The sequence below is a fragment of the Narcine bancroftii genome, chromosome 2 (genome assembly GCF_036971445.1).
Source record: "Narcine bancroftii isolate sNarBan1 chromosome 2, sNarBan1.hap1, whole genome shotgun sequence".
In the NCBI taxonomy this organism is placed as follows: Eukaryota; Metazoa; Chordata; class Chondrichthyes; order Torpediniformes; family Narcinidae; genus Narcine; species Narcine bancroftii.
In genome coordinates, this window is record NC_091470.1 from 236,755,506 (window position 1) to 236,773,941 (window position 18,436).

The window sequence follows — 18,436 nt, forward strand, 5'->3', positions numbered from 1 at the left end:
TCTGTCGCAACCACAGAGAAAAAAAATAAATTGAAAATTGATCAGAAAATCAGAGAGTAAGGCTGGGAATAAAATAATGATAATATGGAATACAGGAAGGCGATTGGAAGTGTAGTGGTCTGATGCCAAGATTACAATTTCTCTTCCAATATCAATAAGATTATTATTGACCTCAGGTGAGGCCGGGGACTGAAGTGGAAAGAGTTAATAGCTTCAAGTTCTTTCTAATGACTTGACCTGTATTAACCATATTGATTTGATGGCCAAGTAATCACACCAATGCCATGTCCTTCCATGTCCCTTAATAACAACAACTAATGTATAATCAATAGCATATTTACTGGCTTCATCAGAGCGTGGTATGGGAGCTGCTCTGCTCAAGGCTGGAAGATGCTGAATGCAACTAAGAAATGACACAAATCTGCCTATCCATACATGCACTCTACTCTAGCTGCCGAGCAAAGGTAGCCAACCTACTGAGGAGCCCGTTGCACCTTGGACACACTCTCCTTTTCCTCTTCCCATTGAGAAGAAGGCTCAGCAGTTTGATACCGTGCAACAATAGGTTTCAAGACAGATTCGTCCCTGCAGCCATCAGGATCCTGAATGAACAGTGCTATTATGCTGCCCTTGCTTGGTAGTGGAGACCAAGTTTTTTGGGGTCCAATTAAGAAGTGACCTATCCTAGACACATCACGTCTCCTCACTTATCAGAAAAACACATCAGTGATGGCACTTCCTTTGAAGGCTAAGGCAGGCAAGGCTACTGACTACCATTTTGTCTAGTTTCTACAGGAGCTCTGCTGAGAATGTCCTGGCTGTCTGCATCATAATGTGGTATGGTTGCTCTAAAGCATCAGATCGGAGGTCAATCCACAGGACCATAGAAGCAGCAGAGAGGATCACTGAGGTCTCCCTCCAACCCCCCCATCAATGTTTAACGAGAGCTCGCAAAATCTGCGAAGACTCCCACCACCCCTCACACAGTAACTTCCAGCTACTCCCATCAGAAAAGAGATACAGAAATATTAGAGCCAGTCACGAGTCTGAGGAGCATCATCTTTCCATGGGCAGCGACACTTCTAAATTGCTACAATAACTCTGACTGCAGTTGCTAAAACAATTACTAAACTCTGCTATTTATTAATAATATTTATTTTAATGTATGAATATCAGACACCTATAAAGGTTCTGTGTATCTGTATCATTTGCTTGTATGTGTGTTATGTCCGCATGTGTGTTTGCACTGATTTTGCACTGGAGAATGCTGTTTGGTCAGGTTGTACTGTTAAAGCAGATGATAAATAAATGAACTTGACATTACCAATGGACTGAAAAATAATGAACCGTGACAAAAAACAAGAATAAGGTAGTTGGAGTTGGCCATCCATTTTGGCATCAATTAGCAAACTGGCTGCAAATTGCACTGAGAATTCTACCCACTTAAAGGACATTCTTGTTTCCACAAACTCATTTTTACAAGTGAAAACAATGATGTGGTTTGTGTTGTCTCTTAGCTGGCCACTTTTGTGGTAAACCACTGTTATGTATAATTGTCTGGTCATGCACACCTATTGGTCGGTTGTACCTGTGGCCCTTCGCCACAGGTTCCAGTATAAAGGTGACTGTTTCACAGCCCCTTGCAGCTCAGTGCAGGACAACCAAACAGTATGGATGTGCTTGTGTTCTTACATGAATAAAAGCCTATTGGCTTCTCTACAATAGTCTTTCAAGTAATTGATGGGGCGTCAGCCTGCAGTGCAAGTGTCAGCATGTTGTGGACATCCTCATCTGCACATTCTAATTTTGATGTAGCAGGCTGAAGGTCAGATTCCAGTGGCAGCTCATTATAGCACTACATGCACTTTGTGTCTGGATTAACAGCTTTACATATCTAGCTCAGTCCCCTCAGTTTTGATGGGATCGCAATTAAAAGCAAAGGTGATGATTTTTTTTTCCTTTTAAAATAATATTTTACGAATGTGTACCAGATCAATTTTTTCCCCAGATATTTCATTTTTTTTGCATATAATTCAACTGATACCAAACATCTCTGCTGACCAGCTGAAATACATTGGAAGAACTGAAAGGCCTTTGATAGGATAACCCATCAGAAAACCAGATCATGGTAGTCAGTGATTGGGGTCTCAGGTTGGGAATGGGGAGCAAAGTGGTCAGTAAAGTATTGCAAAAGATAACCCACAGGAGGCAAAGATCAGGCGTGAACCTGGTGAAGTATGAACTGCATTATCTGCTGTGAAGCAAACCAACTTAGCAATGGTATAAATCAATTTTTTTTAAAAAGTCAACTTTAAAAAGTAAATTTAAATGTGTTTGATTAAGAAAGATAAAATATATTTTTTACAAATGGTAAGTATGTAATGGTCCGCTAACGAACACGGCAACCAAGCAGATCCTGTGGGGGCCAATGACCTTCATCCCCAGTGACTGCCTGCGTGGCGGAAAACAACAAGCTATGGCGGGAACCCCGCCCAATTGGAAATCGGCACTGCTGTGATGTCACTCCTGTTGTCAGCAGTGGGGAGAGAATATAAGCAGAGCTGCCAGTGCAATAAATCAGTCTTCGACTTCGACTCCTCATGTGCACGTCTTATCTCCATTCACAGTAGTACATGCTACATTGGTGACCCCGACAGGTCCAACCAGCAGTTGGACCCGAAGATGATGGATCAAGCAACTCTTCATGCTGTTCGTTGAAGCTGCCAACTTTTTGTGTGTCACATCCACACATGTGGTTCAAACAGGCCGAGGCACATTTCCACCTTCAACACGTCACTCTGATGACATGTGTTATTACTATGTGATGAATAAGGGTCATTGACTTCCTATAGCAGCCTCCAGAGAAAGGCAATTATGATGCCCTCAAGGAGCTATTAACCCAAACTTTCAGGCTCTCACGACGCAAGAGCACTGCCCGATTGTTGCATATGTACCGTTTAGGGGACAGAGCCCCATCCACTCTCATGAGCAGAGGGACACAGGCCTTTCCTACTCTTCAAGCAGATTTTCCTGGAGCAGCTGCCTGAGGATATCCAATTCTTACTCACTGATGAGGATTTCAGCGACCCCAAGAGAGCAAAGCAAAAAATGGTGCCTCAGTGGAGCAGGTCACTAGGCCATGTCCATAGCTAACAACGAGGCCACAGCGAACAGAGAGGCGTGGACCCCCTGAACCAACAGTATTGCTACTATCATCTATGATAGGGTGCAGGGGCCCGTTGATGGCACTCACCCTGCACATTTCAGGGAGATGCCATGGCCAAATGTCGTTGATGGCTGCGGTGGTTGGCCAATGTGACAGCCTCTTCCACGTGTGGGACTCTCTGTCAGGAAGCCTTCCCCCTCGGCCTATGAGACCCTGAACGGCAAGCTGGGCCTGGCACTGAGGACAGTGAACAGCACCATTATACGAACTTATGGTATCCGCACTATCCCCCTCCACTTCAGCAGCAAGCAATTCAGGTGGACATTCAAGTTTGTGGCTGTGGTGCAACCGCTCCTGGGAGCAGACTTCTTGCGAGCCCACTGCCTGCTGGTGGATCTTAAAGGGTGGCAATTGGGGCACACCAGAACTACTCAAACTTCACCCCAGGGGAAGCCAAGTTACCTGCCCCCTCACCTTGACTTTGTAACTCTGTCTGACAACACATTCACACAGATTCTAGCAGAATTCCCTTCAATCACGGCACCACAGTTTTCCTCCACTGAACTGAAGGATGGGGCAAGGCACCAGCCAGGGTGCACCGTAAACCCCACGAGAAGCTAACCCTCGCCACAGGAAAGTTTTTTTTAATGGAAGAGCTTGGGGTAGTGGAACATTCTGACAGCACCTGGACCTACCTCCTGAACATAGTACCGAAGACAGCAAGAGGGTGGAGGCCATGTGATGACTATCACCACCTCAACGAGGCCACCACATGACAGGTACCCCATGCCCAATATCCATGACTTTATCGCTAACTTACAAGGGACACGGGTATTTTCAAAAGTCTACCTCATTGGGGCCAACATCAGATCCCAGTCCATCCTGATGACATCCATAAAACCGCCATCATTACCCCTTTTTGACTTTTTGAAACCGAGAATTCCCTTTGGACTTGAGAACGTAGCTCAGACCTTCCAGGGGTAGATGGATGCAATGGGCCGGGATCTCACATTCGCATTCATCTATTTGGGCGATATTCTTATCACCAACTGCAACAACAGACCACGTGGCTCATCTAAGGCAACTGTACACCCAGCTGCAGGAACTCAGGCTAACTATAAACCCTGCTAAGTGCCAGTTTGGCTGGGAAATTATTAACTTCCTGGGGCATCGATTCAACAAGCATGGGGTGAAGCCCTGCTCTAAAAGGTAGAAGCCATTCGGCATTCCACCCAGCCCTGTACAGTGAAGGGTTGCAAGAATTCAACAGTTTGATTAATTTTATCACTGTTTCATACCGGCAGCAGCCCGCATCATGTGGCCCCTTTTCACACTCATGGCGGGGAAGGGTAAAGACATTATCTGGGACAATGAGGCCTCGGAGGCATTCCAAAAGGCCAAAGATGCACTAGCCAATGCCATTCTACTGGAACACCCCAGACCAGAGGCGTCAAACACACTCACATTAGGTGTCTCCAGCACAGCAGTTGGGGATGTACTGGCAATGGCATCCCCCGGCCTTCTTTAGTAGGCTCCTCCGGCCACCCAAACCCAAATACAGCGCCTTTGACCAGGAGCTATTGCTGTTGTACCTGGTAGTTAGGCACTTAAGGTATTTTTGGAAGGCAGGCAATTCAGGGTCTTCATAGACCATAAACCATTAACCTTGCCTTCCACAAAGTGTCCAACCCATGGTCGGCCAGGCTGCAGCAACATCTCTCATGTGTCTGAGTTCACTATAGTCATCCAACACATTGCGGATAAGACCAATGTGGTGGTCGATGCACTGTCCCACCCTGCAATTGAATCTGTCCAGGCCCTGTCCCAAGGAATAGACTATGCCATCCAAGCCAGGACACAGCAGGAGGACTCTGAGATTCTGACATGCAGTACAGCAGTTTCCGGCCTCTGGCTAGAGGATGTCGCTATTGGTCCTGGCAACAAGATGCTGTCCTGCGACATCTCCACTGCCAAACCCCACCTCATGGTACCAGCAGTGTGGAGGTGGCAAGTTTTCAAAGCAGTGTACAACCTGACACACCCAGCCATCAGTACTTTTAAATTCTTTTAAAATGATGGTCAGTAGGTTTATCTAGCATGACCTTCGGAAACAGGTCAGTCAGTGGGCCAAGACCTGCACGCTCTGCCAGACATCCAAAGTGCAGATGCACATCAAAGCAGCCCCCCCAGACTTTCGAGCCAGTGTGACATCAGTTCAGCCATATCCATATTGACATTTTTGGCCCGCTGCCATCTCCCGTGGAATGAGATATCTCCTCACAATGATTGACTGCTCATCGAGGTGGCCAAAGGGGGTCCACTGGTCAATGCAAGCACCGACACCTGTACCAGGGCACTGATTAACACTTGGGCATCGTGGTTTGGAGTACCAGAACATATGACCTCTGAAAGAGGTACACAGTTCACATCGCGACTCTGGCCAAGTTGCTCGGAACACAGCTCCACCATACCATGGCTTATCACCCTCAGGTCAACTGGTTGGTGGACCAGTTCCACAGGCACCTAAAGGCAGTCTTGGTGGCTCGGTTCAAGGAACCACACTGGGCATACGTTACCCTGGGTCCTCCTGGGGATCTGCACTGCACTGAGAGAGGACTTCAATGCCTCAGCAACTGAGATGGTATACAGTACACTGTTGGTGATACCGGGGGAGTTTCTGGTTGCCTCCAAGGACCCAGAGGACCCCACAGCCTCCTTGACTAAGCTGAGGGAAAAACTGGGCACTTTAGCACCTCCGCAGCCTCTGCCACACGGCCAAGCTAAAGCCTACATCCCCAAAGGCTTAGAGACAGAGACCTCTGAGTACATGTTCATTCAGAGGGGGCACACTGAACATCTCTGCAACGGCTGTATGAGGGGCCGTATAAAGTAGTGAGACACAATGGGTCAACACGTGTTCTGGATACTGACAGTAAGGAAGAGTCTTTCACTATCAACCGCTTTAAACCAGCCTCCATGCAGCTCCCCGATGCAGAGGTAGACCACAAAAAGCAGCGAACAGTGCTCCATTCGGTTATTGGTGGGGGGGTCATGTAGTGGTCCGCTAACAAGGTCATGACACAGCACACAAAATGGCCAAGCAGACCCCATGGGGGCCATTGACCTTCATCCCAGGGGACCTCCTTATCAGCAGGAAACAACGAGCAATAGCAGGAATGCCACCCATTCGGAGATTGGCACTGTGGTGAGATCACTCCTGACATCAGCAGTAGGGAGAGAATAAAAGCAGAGATGCCAGTGCAATAAATCAGTCTTCGACTTCAACTCCTCGTGTGTGTATGTCTCCTTTCAGCACCACTGTAGATTGCAAGCTACTAGCATATTTACTCATGTTGTTAATCCACCATCGGCAAGTAATCTGATTTTAAATTATAAAATTATTATTTGAAGATATACTAATGATTTGTTGGTTCAGCGCTTGACGTCCTGTTTTGCGGAAACTGCCAAAATGTTTGGCCTGGAAGTCAGCCTGAAGAAAACTGAGGTCCTCCATCAGCCAGCACCCCACCATGACTACCAGCACCCCCACATCTCCATCGGGCACACAAAACTCAAAACGGTCAACCAGTTTACCTATCTCGGCCGCACCATTTCATAGGATGCAAGGATCGACAACGAGATAGACAACAGACTCGCCAAGGCAAATAGCACCTTTGGAAGACTACACAAAAGAGTCTGGAAAAACAACCAACTGAAAAACCTCACAAAGATAAGCGTATACAGAGCCATTGTCATACCCACACTCCTGTTCGGCTCTGAATCATGGGTCCTCTACTGGCATCACCTACAGCTCCTAGAACGCTTCCACCAGCGTTGTCTCCGCTCCATCCTCAACATTCACTGGAGCGCTTTCATCCCTAACGTCGAAGTACTCGAGATGGCAGAGGCCGACAGCATTGAGTCCATGCTGCTGAAGGTCCAGCTGCGCTGGGTGGGTCACGTCTCCAGAATGGAGGACCATCGCCTCCCCAAGATCGTGTTCTATGGCGAGCTCTCCACGGGCCATCGTGACAGAGGTGCACCAAAGAAAAGGTACAAGGACTGCCTAAAGAAATCTCTTGGTGCCTGCCCCATTGACCCCCGCTGATCTCGCCTCCAACCGTGCATCTTGGCGCCTCACAGTTCGGCGGGCAGCAACCTCCTTTGAAGAAGACCGCAGAGCCCACCTCACTGACAAAAGACAAAGGAGGAAAAACCCAACACCAATTTTCCCCTGCAACCGTGCCTGCCTGTCCCGTATCGGACTTGTCAGCCACAAACGAGCCTGCAGCTGACGTGGACATTTACCCCCTCCATAAATCTTCGTCCGCGAAGCCAAGCCAAAGAGAAGAGAGTATCCATTGTCAGTGAATTCAGAAAAAAAAACACTCAAAAGCTTTTAATCAGAGTTTTCATTGCTTTTGAATCTAAAAATAACTTAATTTGTGGAGCCTGTACACTAGCATGCAAACAAAAGTAATTAGCAGTGCAGAAGATTGTGTGGCCTGTTATGCTGGGGATGGGGTTTTGCTCCTAACAAGATGCATTTAAACAATCACAGAATTTCATTGACTGTGGTGGAGAAAAATTCCACTTAAAATTCCACAACATTTTGCCGACTATGAGCATATGAGATGAAAGAACCAACACAACTGTGCAGAAACTTGATGTTTGTAAACAAATAAGATGTGATTTCCAAGTGTTTTGAATATTTTCAGTATTTTTATATACCTGAACACAGGAATAATCAACGATCTTTAAGGAAACTTAATTGTTTTATTACTTCCATGAAGAAACCAGGCTTCTGCTATCAATTACATTTATATTGCTTTTTCTCTTGGCATTTCCCTTGTTCTTTCTTTTCTTGAACTTATTTGCTCCAATAAACATTCAGAGGCAGTAATTATTCTGCGGCATCTCCCAATGTAATCGTCACTCATGTTTAAATCTGAACAACAGTGCTCGCTGGTGTTACAGAGTTCTGTGTTGTGTATTGACCTATGTGTTGCGTGGTTTTATTTTAAAAAGTGACAGTTTGCCTTAGAGAGCCAAGGTGAAGGCGGACTTCTGAGAGAGTGGGAGACGGACTGAGCATGTGCAGAAAATGATCTAAAAATTTCTGGACTTGGATGATAAACCACCACTGGGTGGTGCTGTGGAGTGGAAGGTGGCCCAGAGGACGAATCATGGTCTGAGGACAGTTTAGAATGTTGGGATTTCAAAAGGGATGAACATTCCAAAGGCAGCCAGAAGGATCGGGACCAAGCCAGAGGTTCCTCTCTCTGCAAACAACACAAAACAACTTCGAATTTTGTGCTTTCTCTCTCTCTCAAAGATCTTTCGGCTTCAGTTGACCAAAGAAACTGAATTTTGTTTATGATCTTTGCTTCGGTTGCGATCGAAGTTTTGTGAGTCTTGTGTCTAAGTTTTTTTGTGGGCTGGTTGGAAATATAACTTAGACTTTAATTACACTTGTTATATTTAGACTGGGGAATTTATTAGTTTTATACTGTTATTGAAATTTGCATAGCAACCAGTGGGCATTGTTATAAAAGGGGGGATTTTGAATTAAAGTTTGAAGGTGAATTTTGTTTGTTAGTAAAGTAATTGTTCATCTTTACCCCTGTGTGATATACCTTCTTGGTGGTTGCTGGTTTGATCTTCTAACACTGGCTACTGAGCCTTGAATGAATCCCGCCACATCTAATTCCGATATTGCCCAATGTCTGCAAATGTGTAAATCGAAGAGATATTGTTGCAAAAGGTCTAAAAGGTCCTGGAGGCAATTGTAGCACTTTCACTACTGCCATGATTCAAGGAACGCAGATTTAAATTTTGAGATACTAGAGAAAACAGCAAATTTCCATTTCATGGAATGATTGGTTCATTAAACATTTCCAAGCCAATATATAATAAGCGGAAAACAGAATGAAATGGTGATTCCTGTGTTTCAAAATTCATTACAATTTCTAGTTTATAATAGAATACTTTGTTATACTAATAAGTACATTTATAGATCTTGATTACTTGAGGAAGAATCTCAACCTGTACTTTCTCCATATATTTTGGCCAGTTAATCAGGCTGTATTAAGTTATTTTCAAATTGTATATTATATTTTCTTAACCTGGAATATTTAGAATTTGACTGTCTCTGATGTCAAGGCATTTTTATGAAGCATTTTATTAAAAGATTTTGCTTCCATATAATCTTGATTGTTTTTATTTTCAATTCCATAGCCCATTCCCCAGATCAAGAATGAAAAATTTCCTCATCATTCGTTTTCACAGACCTTAATCTTTAATTGCACTTATTAGCTACAGACTATTAGATTTTAGAGGTTAATCAATTCCTATTTAATCCACATTGAACTGCATGGCATGGGAATTGCTAAAATTCAGTCAATAATTTTAGAATGCAATTCAAGCATGATAGCTCATTTAATTCCACCCCACTCAAACATCAATATGTCTATCCTACTGAACCCATATGGCCACTGCTGTGACCAAGAGTTTCATCGACATGCACATGCTATTCACTGCAATTCAGTAAACAATAACTACATGTACAAGCAAACAAAAGCAGCTGACCACGTACCCACACACCTTGGCAGAGGTGCACTCCACACATGACGACCACCTCCCAGGCACGTGATCTGGAATGCCCCTTCCAGACGGTAACCAGGATTACAGGAAAATGTTAATGAATCGCCAATACCAAAGGATGTTCCCATACGTTTGCCAAATGTTGGATTGCCTGGGTCTTCACAGGGTTCCAGGTTGTATTCTAGCAATATCACCACAGAAACATATGAGGCATTGAAAAGATTTTCAGAGAAGGAAATTGTTCATCAATGTAACATCAAAAATTTAGCTCAAAATAGAATCTACTGGAAATATATTAAGATTATCTTCTCTTAAACTGTTAATTTACTGTTGTTTAGAATAAGGGAAAATGGAACGATGACTGGAGTTTATAAATTTAAATAGTCTAGTTATCAACATTTTATACTTATGTGAAATGTACAGTGATCAGTTATTATTTACTCCATGGCTGTGCTCTTTATGGGTAGATTCCTTTCATTTCAACAATTTTAATTTCCTGATTGGTATTGTTGCTGTCCAAGACTTATTTTACAGTTTAACCAATAAAAGTTCTTGGAAGTTTTTCTTCACCAAACAATCCCAGCAATAAATATCAACCAGTTCACATTTTCCATCATTTTGCAATAAGAATGGTAGATGTTCATTTCACAATGAAAACCAACTTGCTTAAGGTATGAGCTAGGTGGTCAGAATCAGAATCTATTGTCATGAACAAGTCATGAAATTCAGTGTTTTTGTGGCAGCGTCATAGAGCAAACATATATATTATAACCATCTTACGACATTACTATAAAATATAATAATTACAATAATTGTGTATGAAAAGTAAGGCAGTGTCTTTGGTTCATTGATTATTCAGGAACCATAATGGCAGTGGGGAAGAAGCTGTCCTTGTGCTGTTGAGTGCTCATCTTTAGGCTCCTGTACCCTTTCCCCGATGGTAGCAAAGTGAAGAGGGCATGGACTGGGTGGTAGGGGGCTCTTTGAGGTTTAAGCTGCTTTTTTAAGACTGCCTCATGTAGATGTCCTCAATGGAGTGAAGTCTGGTACCTGTGTTGTTGCAGGCTGAGTTAACAACTCTCTGGAGTTTATTCTTGTCCTGAGAGTTGGCACCTCTATGCCAGTGTGTGATACAACCAGCCAGAATCCTCTCCATGGTACACCTGTAGAAGTTTTTGACAGTTTTTGGTGATAAACCAAACCTCCTCAGACACCTCACAAAGTATAGCTGCTGGCAAGCCTTCTTTGTGATTGTATCAATGTGGAGGCTCCAGGAGTTGTTTACACCCAGGAATTTTAAATTCTTGACCCCGTCCACTATTGAGCCCTCGATGAGGACTGGGTTATGTTCCCCTGACTTCCTCCTGAAGTCCACAGTTATCTCTTTGGTTTTGCTGACGTTCAGTGCAAGGTTGTTGTCGTTACATCATTCTACAAGCTAATCTGTCTCCCTCCTGTACACTTCCTCATTGCTGTTTGTGATTCTGCCGACAACTGTGGTGTAATCGGCAAACTTGTAGATGGCATTGGAATTGTGCCTGGCCACTCAGTCGAGGGTGTTTTACAAGTAGTGCAGTGGCAATGACGAGACAATGCAGACGGTAGCTGGTGGTGAATTTTAAAATGTAAATATGGTTATTAGCATGCAGGTGATCATTAATTATCTTAACTTGACTGCAAAAGCTGGCATGTCTCCTGGCGAACTTTTTTAATAATTGAAAATATCAGGTTTTATCTAAAGTAACACAATTAATTAAGAACACCTTTTGAATTTAACTAAAATCAAAACTGGACCAATCAAATCTGCTCTTGCCTATATCGTTACCTGAAAATGTAATATTAAAACCTTCATATGATATTGAGAAGTCTGAAATGAAGCGTAGTTGAGCCTTGAAATTTCCATAGAGACCAGCATTAATTGGTGAAAGCAGTTCTGAGCCTGTCAGCCGTCCTAGTGGCTGAGTAAAGCTGCCATTCTCTGTGATTATAAAGTAGTCATGATGGTCCTCTAGATGAAAGGTGTGAAAGGTGAATTGCACACCTGCAAAAAAAATGAAGAAGTGTTAAAATCACAGCACCTTGCTGTTTGCCAGGAATTTCCTTTCACTGAGTGGATGCTAATCCAAAATAAAAACTCCTCATTAGATTTTTCTTGATTGCAACAAGCTCTTGTGTCAAAATATATAGTATTTACAAAATGGATTATGAAAAAATAATTATAATTGATAAAGCAATTTATTTGCTCTGAATGATTGCACAACTGGTCTTTTAAATTAATTGCTCCATGAAATTGACAATGTAAATGGAAGCAGATGGCATGTTTGCTTTCATAGGTCAAGGAATTGAGTATAAAAGTCAGAAAGTCATGCTGCTTAGGTCACATTTGGAATATTGTGTGCAGCTTTGGTTGCAATGTTACAGGAAGAACATGAAGGGTTTACGAGGTTCACCATATGGAGCCTGCATTAGAAGTCAGACAAACTTCAGTAGTTTTCTGTGGTCCAGCAGAGGCCGAGGGCAATCTGATAAAAATATAAAGGCTTGGAAGGCGCATTACCAGGGTAGCAATATCAAATGCTGGAGGGCATGATGATGGTGAGGGGAAAAGTTTAAAGGAGACGTACAAGTTATGTGGTACAGAAAGTGGCAGGTGCCTAGAATGCACTGGCTGGCGAGGTGGTGAAAACAGATCAATACAGTGAAGTTTATAGATATTTCCATCAGCACACGAACAAGCAGGGAATGGAGTAACGGGGATCATATGTGGGGAGATGGGATTAGTTTAATTTGGGAGACATTGTGAGGTAAAGGGTCTGTTCGACATTGTATTCTGCAATAGAATATTTAGGGAATTAAGCCAATCTGAACAATGTTTTCCAGCTTTTATTGTGTTAAAGAGTTTTCTCTTATCTGCATTATTTATTGGCAAACAATTATGAATACTATAGTTGTAATCCTAAAGTATAAATATACAGGATTCTCAGTTACAGCAGTAAAAAACAAGGGCAAAATAATTGTGGACAAGCAGTCACAATTGTAATTAATGACACAATGGATTCTCACTTCCAAATTCAGTATTGGTTGTTGAGTCTGAAACATTACCAACTTTGATCTAAAGTAATTATACAGAGGAATTCATTGATGGTTAAAAATGGTGGGTTACCTTACAATTTGACTGGAGTGAATCGAGCTAACTGGATGAAAGCCATCTACATGCTTAAAATGTATGATTTGAGAATGAATATAAATGATTATGTATGCATTTCAATAGATAGAAAATGGCCATAAAATTACTAAACAAATGAGTTTGAGCTGTCTTGAAGGATCAAGTGGTCTGCTCCTCTTGCCAATTCATATGTTTCTACATATGATTCTATTGTGCAATTCTGCATACACTGTTTAAAGAGCTCTAAACGGACATGACTTATAATATCATATGAGAGGAAGGAACAGGAGTTGGCCATTTGGCCCAATGAGCTTGCTCCATCGTTCCATATCATGGTCAATCTGGCTATTAACTCAGCTCCACCAACCTGCTTTTTCACCATAATTCCCCAACGATGCTAAAACTCTTTCTAACCCTGTCTTTAGTGCATTCAATGAGGCACCCTCTATTTCTTTCTTGGGCAGAGAATTCAACAGATTCACCATGTGGTGAATTAAAAAGAAATGAAACAAAGTCGCCAGATGCTGTGATTGTAGTAAAAACACCATGAAATGTTGGAGGAACTCAGATGGTCTTTCAACATCCATAGGAGACAAAGATAAATTGCTGGCATTTCAGACCTGAGCATGAAATAAACATTTTCCTTGATGGAGGGCTTAGATCCAAAACATCAGCAATTTATCTTTGTCTCGTAGAGATGCTGAAAGACCAGCTGAGTTCCTCTGGCATTTCTTTTTTTGTTTTTACGACAGTCTCAGAAAAACAGTTCTTCCTCATATCCGTCCATTTTTTTATATAATCGCTCAAACCTTGAGGCTATGTGCCCTTGTTCCAGTCTCACCTACCAGCAGAAATAAAACCTTACCTTTCTCCATCTTATCTATCCCTTTCATAATTTTCATAAAGTTATTTGTTTCTATAATATCCTTCCAATTTTTCTGAATTCCAGCAAGTATTGCCTCAAACTCTCCTCATTGGTTTATCCTATCATCTCTGTAATCGTCCTGGTGCACTTGCACTGCACCATGTCAAAAGCCAGTACATCCTTTTTCTTTCTATTTATTTATTTTTTTTTTATTTTTCACACCATAAATCACATTAGCCATGATATACACTTTTTCTTTTTCACACATATACAGTGACTTTTTCTCCCCCCCCCCCCTCCCTTCTCCCAAGCCACCCCCCCCCACCCCCCCTCATCCATTTTAGGTATACAATCTAGGTTGCATTAAACCAGTCAGACAATGTTGTCATTCAACAAAAATACACCAGAAATTCTACTGAGTCCATTCTTTTCTTTCCTTCTCCTTCCATCAACTTAGGTAATGTTTGTCCCCGGTAGGTTTTCGCTGTTGTATTTAATGTAAGGCTCCCATACTTGTTCGAATATTTCAATATTATTTCTTAAATTATATGTTATTTTTTCTAATGGAATACATTTCTTCATTTCTATATACCATTGTTGTATTTTCAAATTATCTTCCAATTTCCAGGTTGACATAATACATTTTTTTGCTACAGCTAGGGCTATCTTAACAAATCTTTTTTTGTGCATCCTCCAAATCAATTCCAAATTCTTTGTTTTTTATGTTACTTAGGAGAAAGATCTCTGGATTCTTTGGTATATTGTTTTCTGTTATTTTATTTAATATCTGATTGAGATCATCCCAAAATTTTTCTACTCTCTCACATGTCCAGATTGCATGAATTGTTGTTCCCATTTCTTTTTTACATGGAAAACATCTATCAGATACTGTTGGGTCCCATTTATTTAACTTTTGTGGTGTAATGTATAGTCTGTGTAACCAATTATATTGTATCATACGTAGCCTCGTATTTATTGTATTTCTCATCGTTCCAGAACATAATTTTTCCCATGTTTCCTTTTTTATCTTTATATTTAAATCTTGTTCCCATTTTTGTTTAATTTTATCATTTGTTTCCTCATTCTCCTTTTCTTGCAGTTTAATATACATATTTGTTATAAATCTTTTGATTAACATTGTATCTGTAATCACCTATTCAAGGTTACTTCCCTCTGGTAAACTCAAATTGCTTCCTAATTTATCCTTCAAGTAGGATCTCAGTTGGTAATATGCCAGCGCTGTATCTCCAGTTATATTGTACTTATCTCTCATTTGTTCAAAGGATAAGAATCTACTTCCTGAAAAACAATTTTCTATTCTTTTAATCCCTTTTTTTTCCCCATTCTCTAAAGGAAAGGTTATCTATTGTAAAAGGGAGTAGCTTATTTTGCGTCAATATTAGTTTTGGTAATTGATAATTTGTTTTATTTCTTTCTACATGAATCTTCTTCCAAATATTGAGGAGATGATGTAATACTGGAGAAGTTCTATGTTGTACCAATTTTTCGTCCCATTTATATAATATGTGTTCAGGTATCTTTTCCCCTATTTTATCTAATTCTAATCTCGTCCAGTCTGGTTTTTCCCTTGTTTGATAAAAATCTGATGGGTATCTTAATTGTGCGGCTCTATAATAATTTTTAAAGTTTGGCAATTGTAAGCCTCCTTGTTTATACCATTCTGTTAATTTATCTAGTGCTATCCTCAGTTTCCCCCCTCTCCATAAAAATTTCTTTATTATTTTCCTTAACTCTTTGAAGAATTTTTCTGTCAGTTGTATTGGCAGTGCCTGAAATAAGTATAATATCCTTGGAAAAATGTTCATTTTAATACAGTTTATACTTCCTATCAGTGTTAGTGGTAGATCTTTCCAATGCTCTAAATCGTCCTGTAATTTTTTCATTAGTGGATTATAATTGAGTTTATATAATTGGCCTAGATTTTTGTTTATTTGTGCACCTAGGTATCTTATTGCCTGCATTTGCCATCTGAATGGAGATTCCTTCTTAAATTTTGAGAAATCCGCATTATTCATAGGCATTGCTTCACTTTTATTTATGTTTATCTTGTAACCCGACACTTCTCCATATTCCTTCAATTTCTTATATAATTCTTTTATTGATAGTTCTGGTTCTGTTAAGTACACTATAACATCATCCGCAAATAGACTGATTTTATATTCCCTGTCTTTTATTTTTATTCCTTTTATATTCTTATCTATTCTGCTAGTGGTTCTATAGCTAGCGCAAACAATAAAGGTGATAGTGGGCATCCCTGCTGCGTTGACCTGCTTAAGTTAAATTGCTTTGATACATGTCCATTTACTGTCACTTTCGCTAACGGTCCCTTATATAATGCTTTAATCCAATTAATATACTTCTCCGGTAAACTGAATTTTTGCAATACTTTGAACAAATAATTCCATTCTACTCTGTCAAAGGCCTTCTCTGCGTCTAAAGCAACTGCTACTGCAGGTGCTTTATTTCCTTCTACTGCATGAATTAAGTTAATAAATTTACAAATATTGTCTGTTGTGCGTCTTTTTTTGATAAATCCAGTTTGGTCTAAATTTACCATTTTCGGTACCTGTTCTGCTAATCTGTTTGCTAATAGTTTAGCTATTATCTTATAATCTGTGTTTAGCAAAGATATTGGTCTATATGACGCTGGTGAGAGTGGATCTTTCCCTTGTTTTAGTATTACTGTAATTATTGCTGTTATACATGAATCTGGTAAGCTTTGTGTTTCATCAATCTGGTTGATTACATCCAGGAGGGGCGGGATTAATAAGTCTTTAAATGTTTTGTAGAATTCTATTGGAAATCCATCCTCTCCTGGTGTCTTATTATTTGGTAATTTTTTTATTATCTCTTGTATTTCTACTGTTCCAAATGGTTCTGTTAATTTATTTTGTTCCTCTATTCGTAGTTTTGGTAGTTCAATTTTAGTCAAAAATTCATCTATTTTCCCTTCTTTCCCTTCTTTCCCTTCGTTTTCAGTTCGGTATAATTGTTCATAGAATTCTCTAAAGTTTTCCTTAATTTCTTTTGGATTATATGTAATTTGTTTGTCTTTTTTCCTTGATGCCAATACCATTTTCTTAGCTTGTTCTGTCTTAAGCTGCCATGCTAGGATTTTGTGCGTTTTTTCACCTCGTTCATAATATTTCTGTTTTGTCTTCATTATATTCTTCTCTACCTTATATGTTTGTAATGTTTCATATTTTATTTTTTTATCCGCCAATTCCCTTCTTTTAGTTGTATCTTCCTTCATTGCTAATTTTTTTTCTATGTTTACTATTTCCCTTTCCAACTGCTCTGTTTCCTGATTATAGTCCTTCTTCATCTTGGTTACATAACTTATTATTTGCCCTCTAATGAATGCTTTCATTGCATCCCATAGTATAAACTTATCTTCCACTGATTCCGTATTTACTTCAAAATACATTTTTAATTGTTTTTCAATAAATTCTCTAAAATCTTGTCTTTTAAGTAGCATGGGGTTTAATCTCCATCTATACATTCTTGGAGGGATGTCCTCTAGCTTTACTGTCAATATTAAGGGTGAATGGTCCGATAGTATTCTCGCTTTATATTCTGTTTTTCTTACTCTATCCTGCATACTAGCTGATAACAAAAATAGGTCTATTCTTGAGTATGTTTTATGTCTAGCCGAGTAGTATGAGTATTCCTTTTCTTTTGGGTTTTGTTTCCTCCATATATCCAAAAGTTTCATTTCTTGCATTGATTTAATTATAAATTTGGTTACTTTGTTCTTTCTGTTAATTTTTTTTCCCGTTTTATCCATATTTGGATCCAAATTCAGGTTGAAATCCCCTCCTATTAGTATGTTCCCTTGCGTATTAGCTACCTTCAAAAAGATATCTTGCATAAACTTTTGATCTTCTTCGTTAGGTGAATATACATTAAGTAGATTCCAAAACTCCGAATATATCTGACATTTTATCATTACATATCTCCCTGCTGGATCTATTATTTCCTCTTCTATTTTAAATGGCACATTTTTACTAATTAATATAGCCACTCCTCTTGCTTTTGAATTATACGATGCTGCTGTTAATTGTCCTACCCAATCTCTCTTTAATTTCTTGTGCTCCAATTCAGTTAAGTGTGTTTCTTGGACAAATGCTATATCAATTTTTTCCTTTTTCAGTAAATTTAGTAGTTTCTTCCTTTTAATTTGGTTATGTATTCCATTAATATTTAAAGTCATATAGTTCAGCGTAGCCATTTTATACTTTGTTTATCTTCTCCTTCCGTTTTTCCATCATTACCTTTCCTCCTTTTCCATTTCTGTTTTCTTATTTTCAACTCTTTATAAGACAACATTCCTACAACATCCAACATTTTCCTTATTCTCCTATTTATATCTTCTTTATCCCCAATCTCCCCTTCCCCTCCTGAGTTGTCCTTTATCCCTTGTCGGACAACCACATCTCCCCTCTCCATTTGGGTTTGCGAATCCACTCGCAAGCGTCAACTGATTTTGCAGTGACCGCAATTTCCCCCCACCCAGCCCCCCCCAGAAAAGATTTCACTTTTCATATGTAACAAAGGTCACTCTTTTAATTCCCTCCTTATTCTCTCTATTCCATTACCTTCCCTTATTCATTCT

At 40.4% G+C, this 18,436-nt stretch overlaps 1 protein-coding gene across 4 annotated transcripts in view; it reads right to left on the reverse strand.

The window, feature by feature from the left end:
- csmd3b (CUB and Sushi multiple domains 3b) overlaps positions 1 to 18,436 on the reverse strand; it is a 927,060-nt gene that overhangs the window by 448,518 nt on the left and 460,106 nt on the right. For all 4 annotated transcript variants that reach the window (XM_069920534.1, XM_069920535.1, XM_069920537.1 and 1 more), the window contains 2 exons: positions 11,595 to 11,810; positions 9,762 to 9,950 (listed from right to left, as the gene is read on the reverse strand). In XM_069920534.1, the coding sequence (XP_069776635.1) occupies positions 9,762 to 9,950; positions 11,595 to 11,810 (405 nt within the window). The remainder of the gene's footprint in view (positions 1 to 9,761; positions 9,951 to 11,594; positions 11,811 to 18,436) is intronic.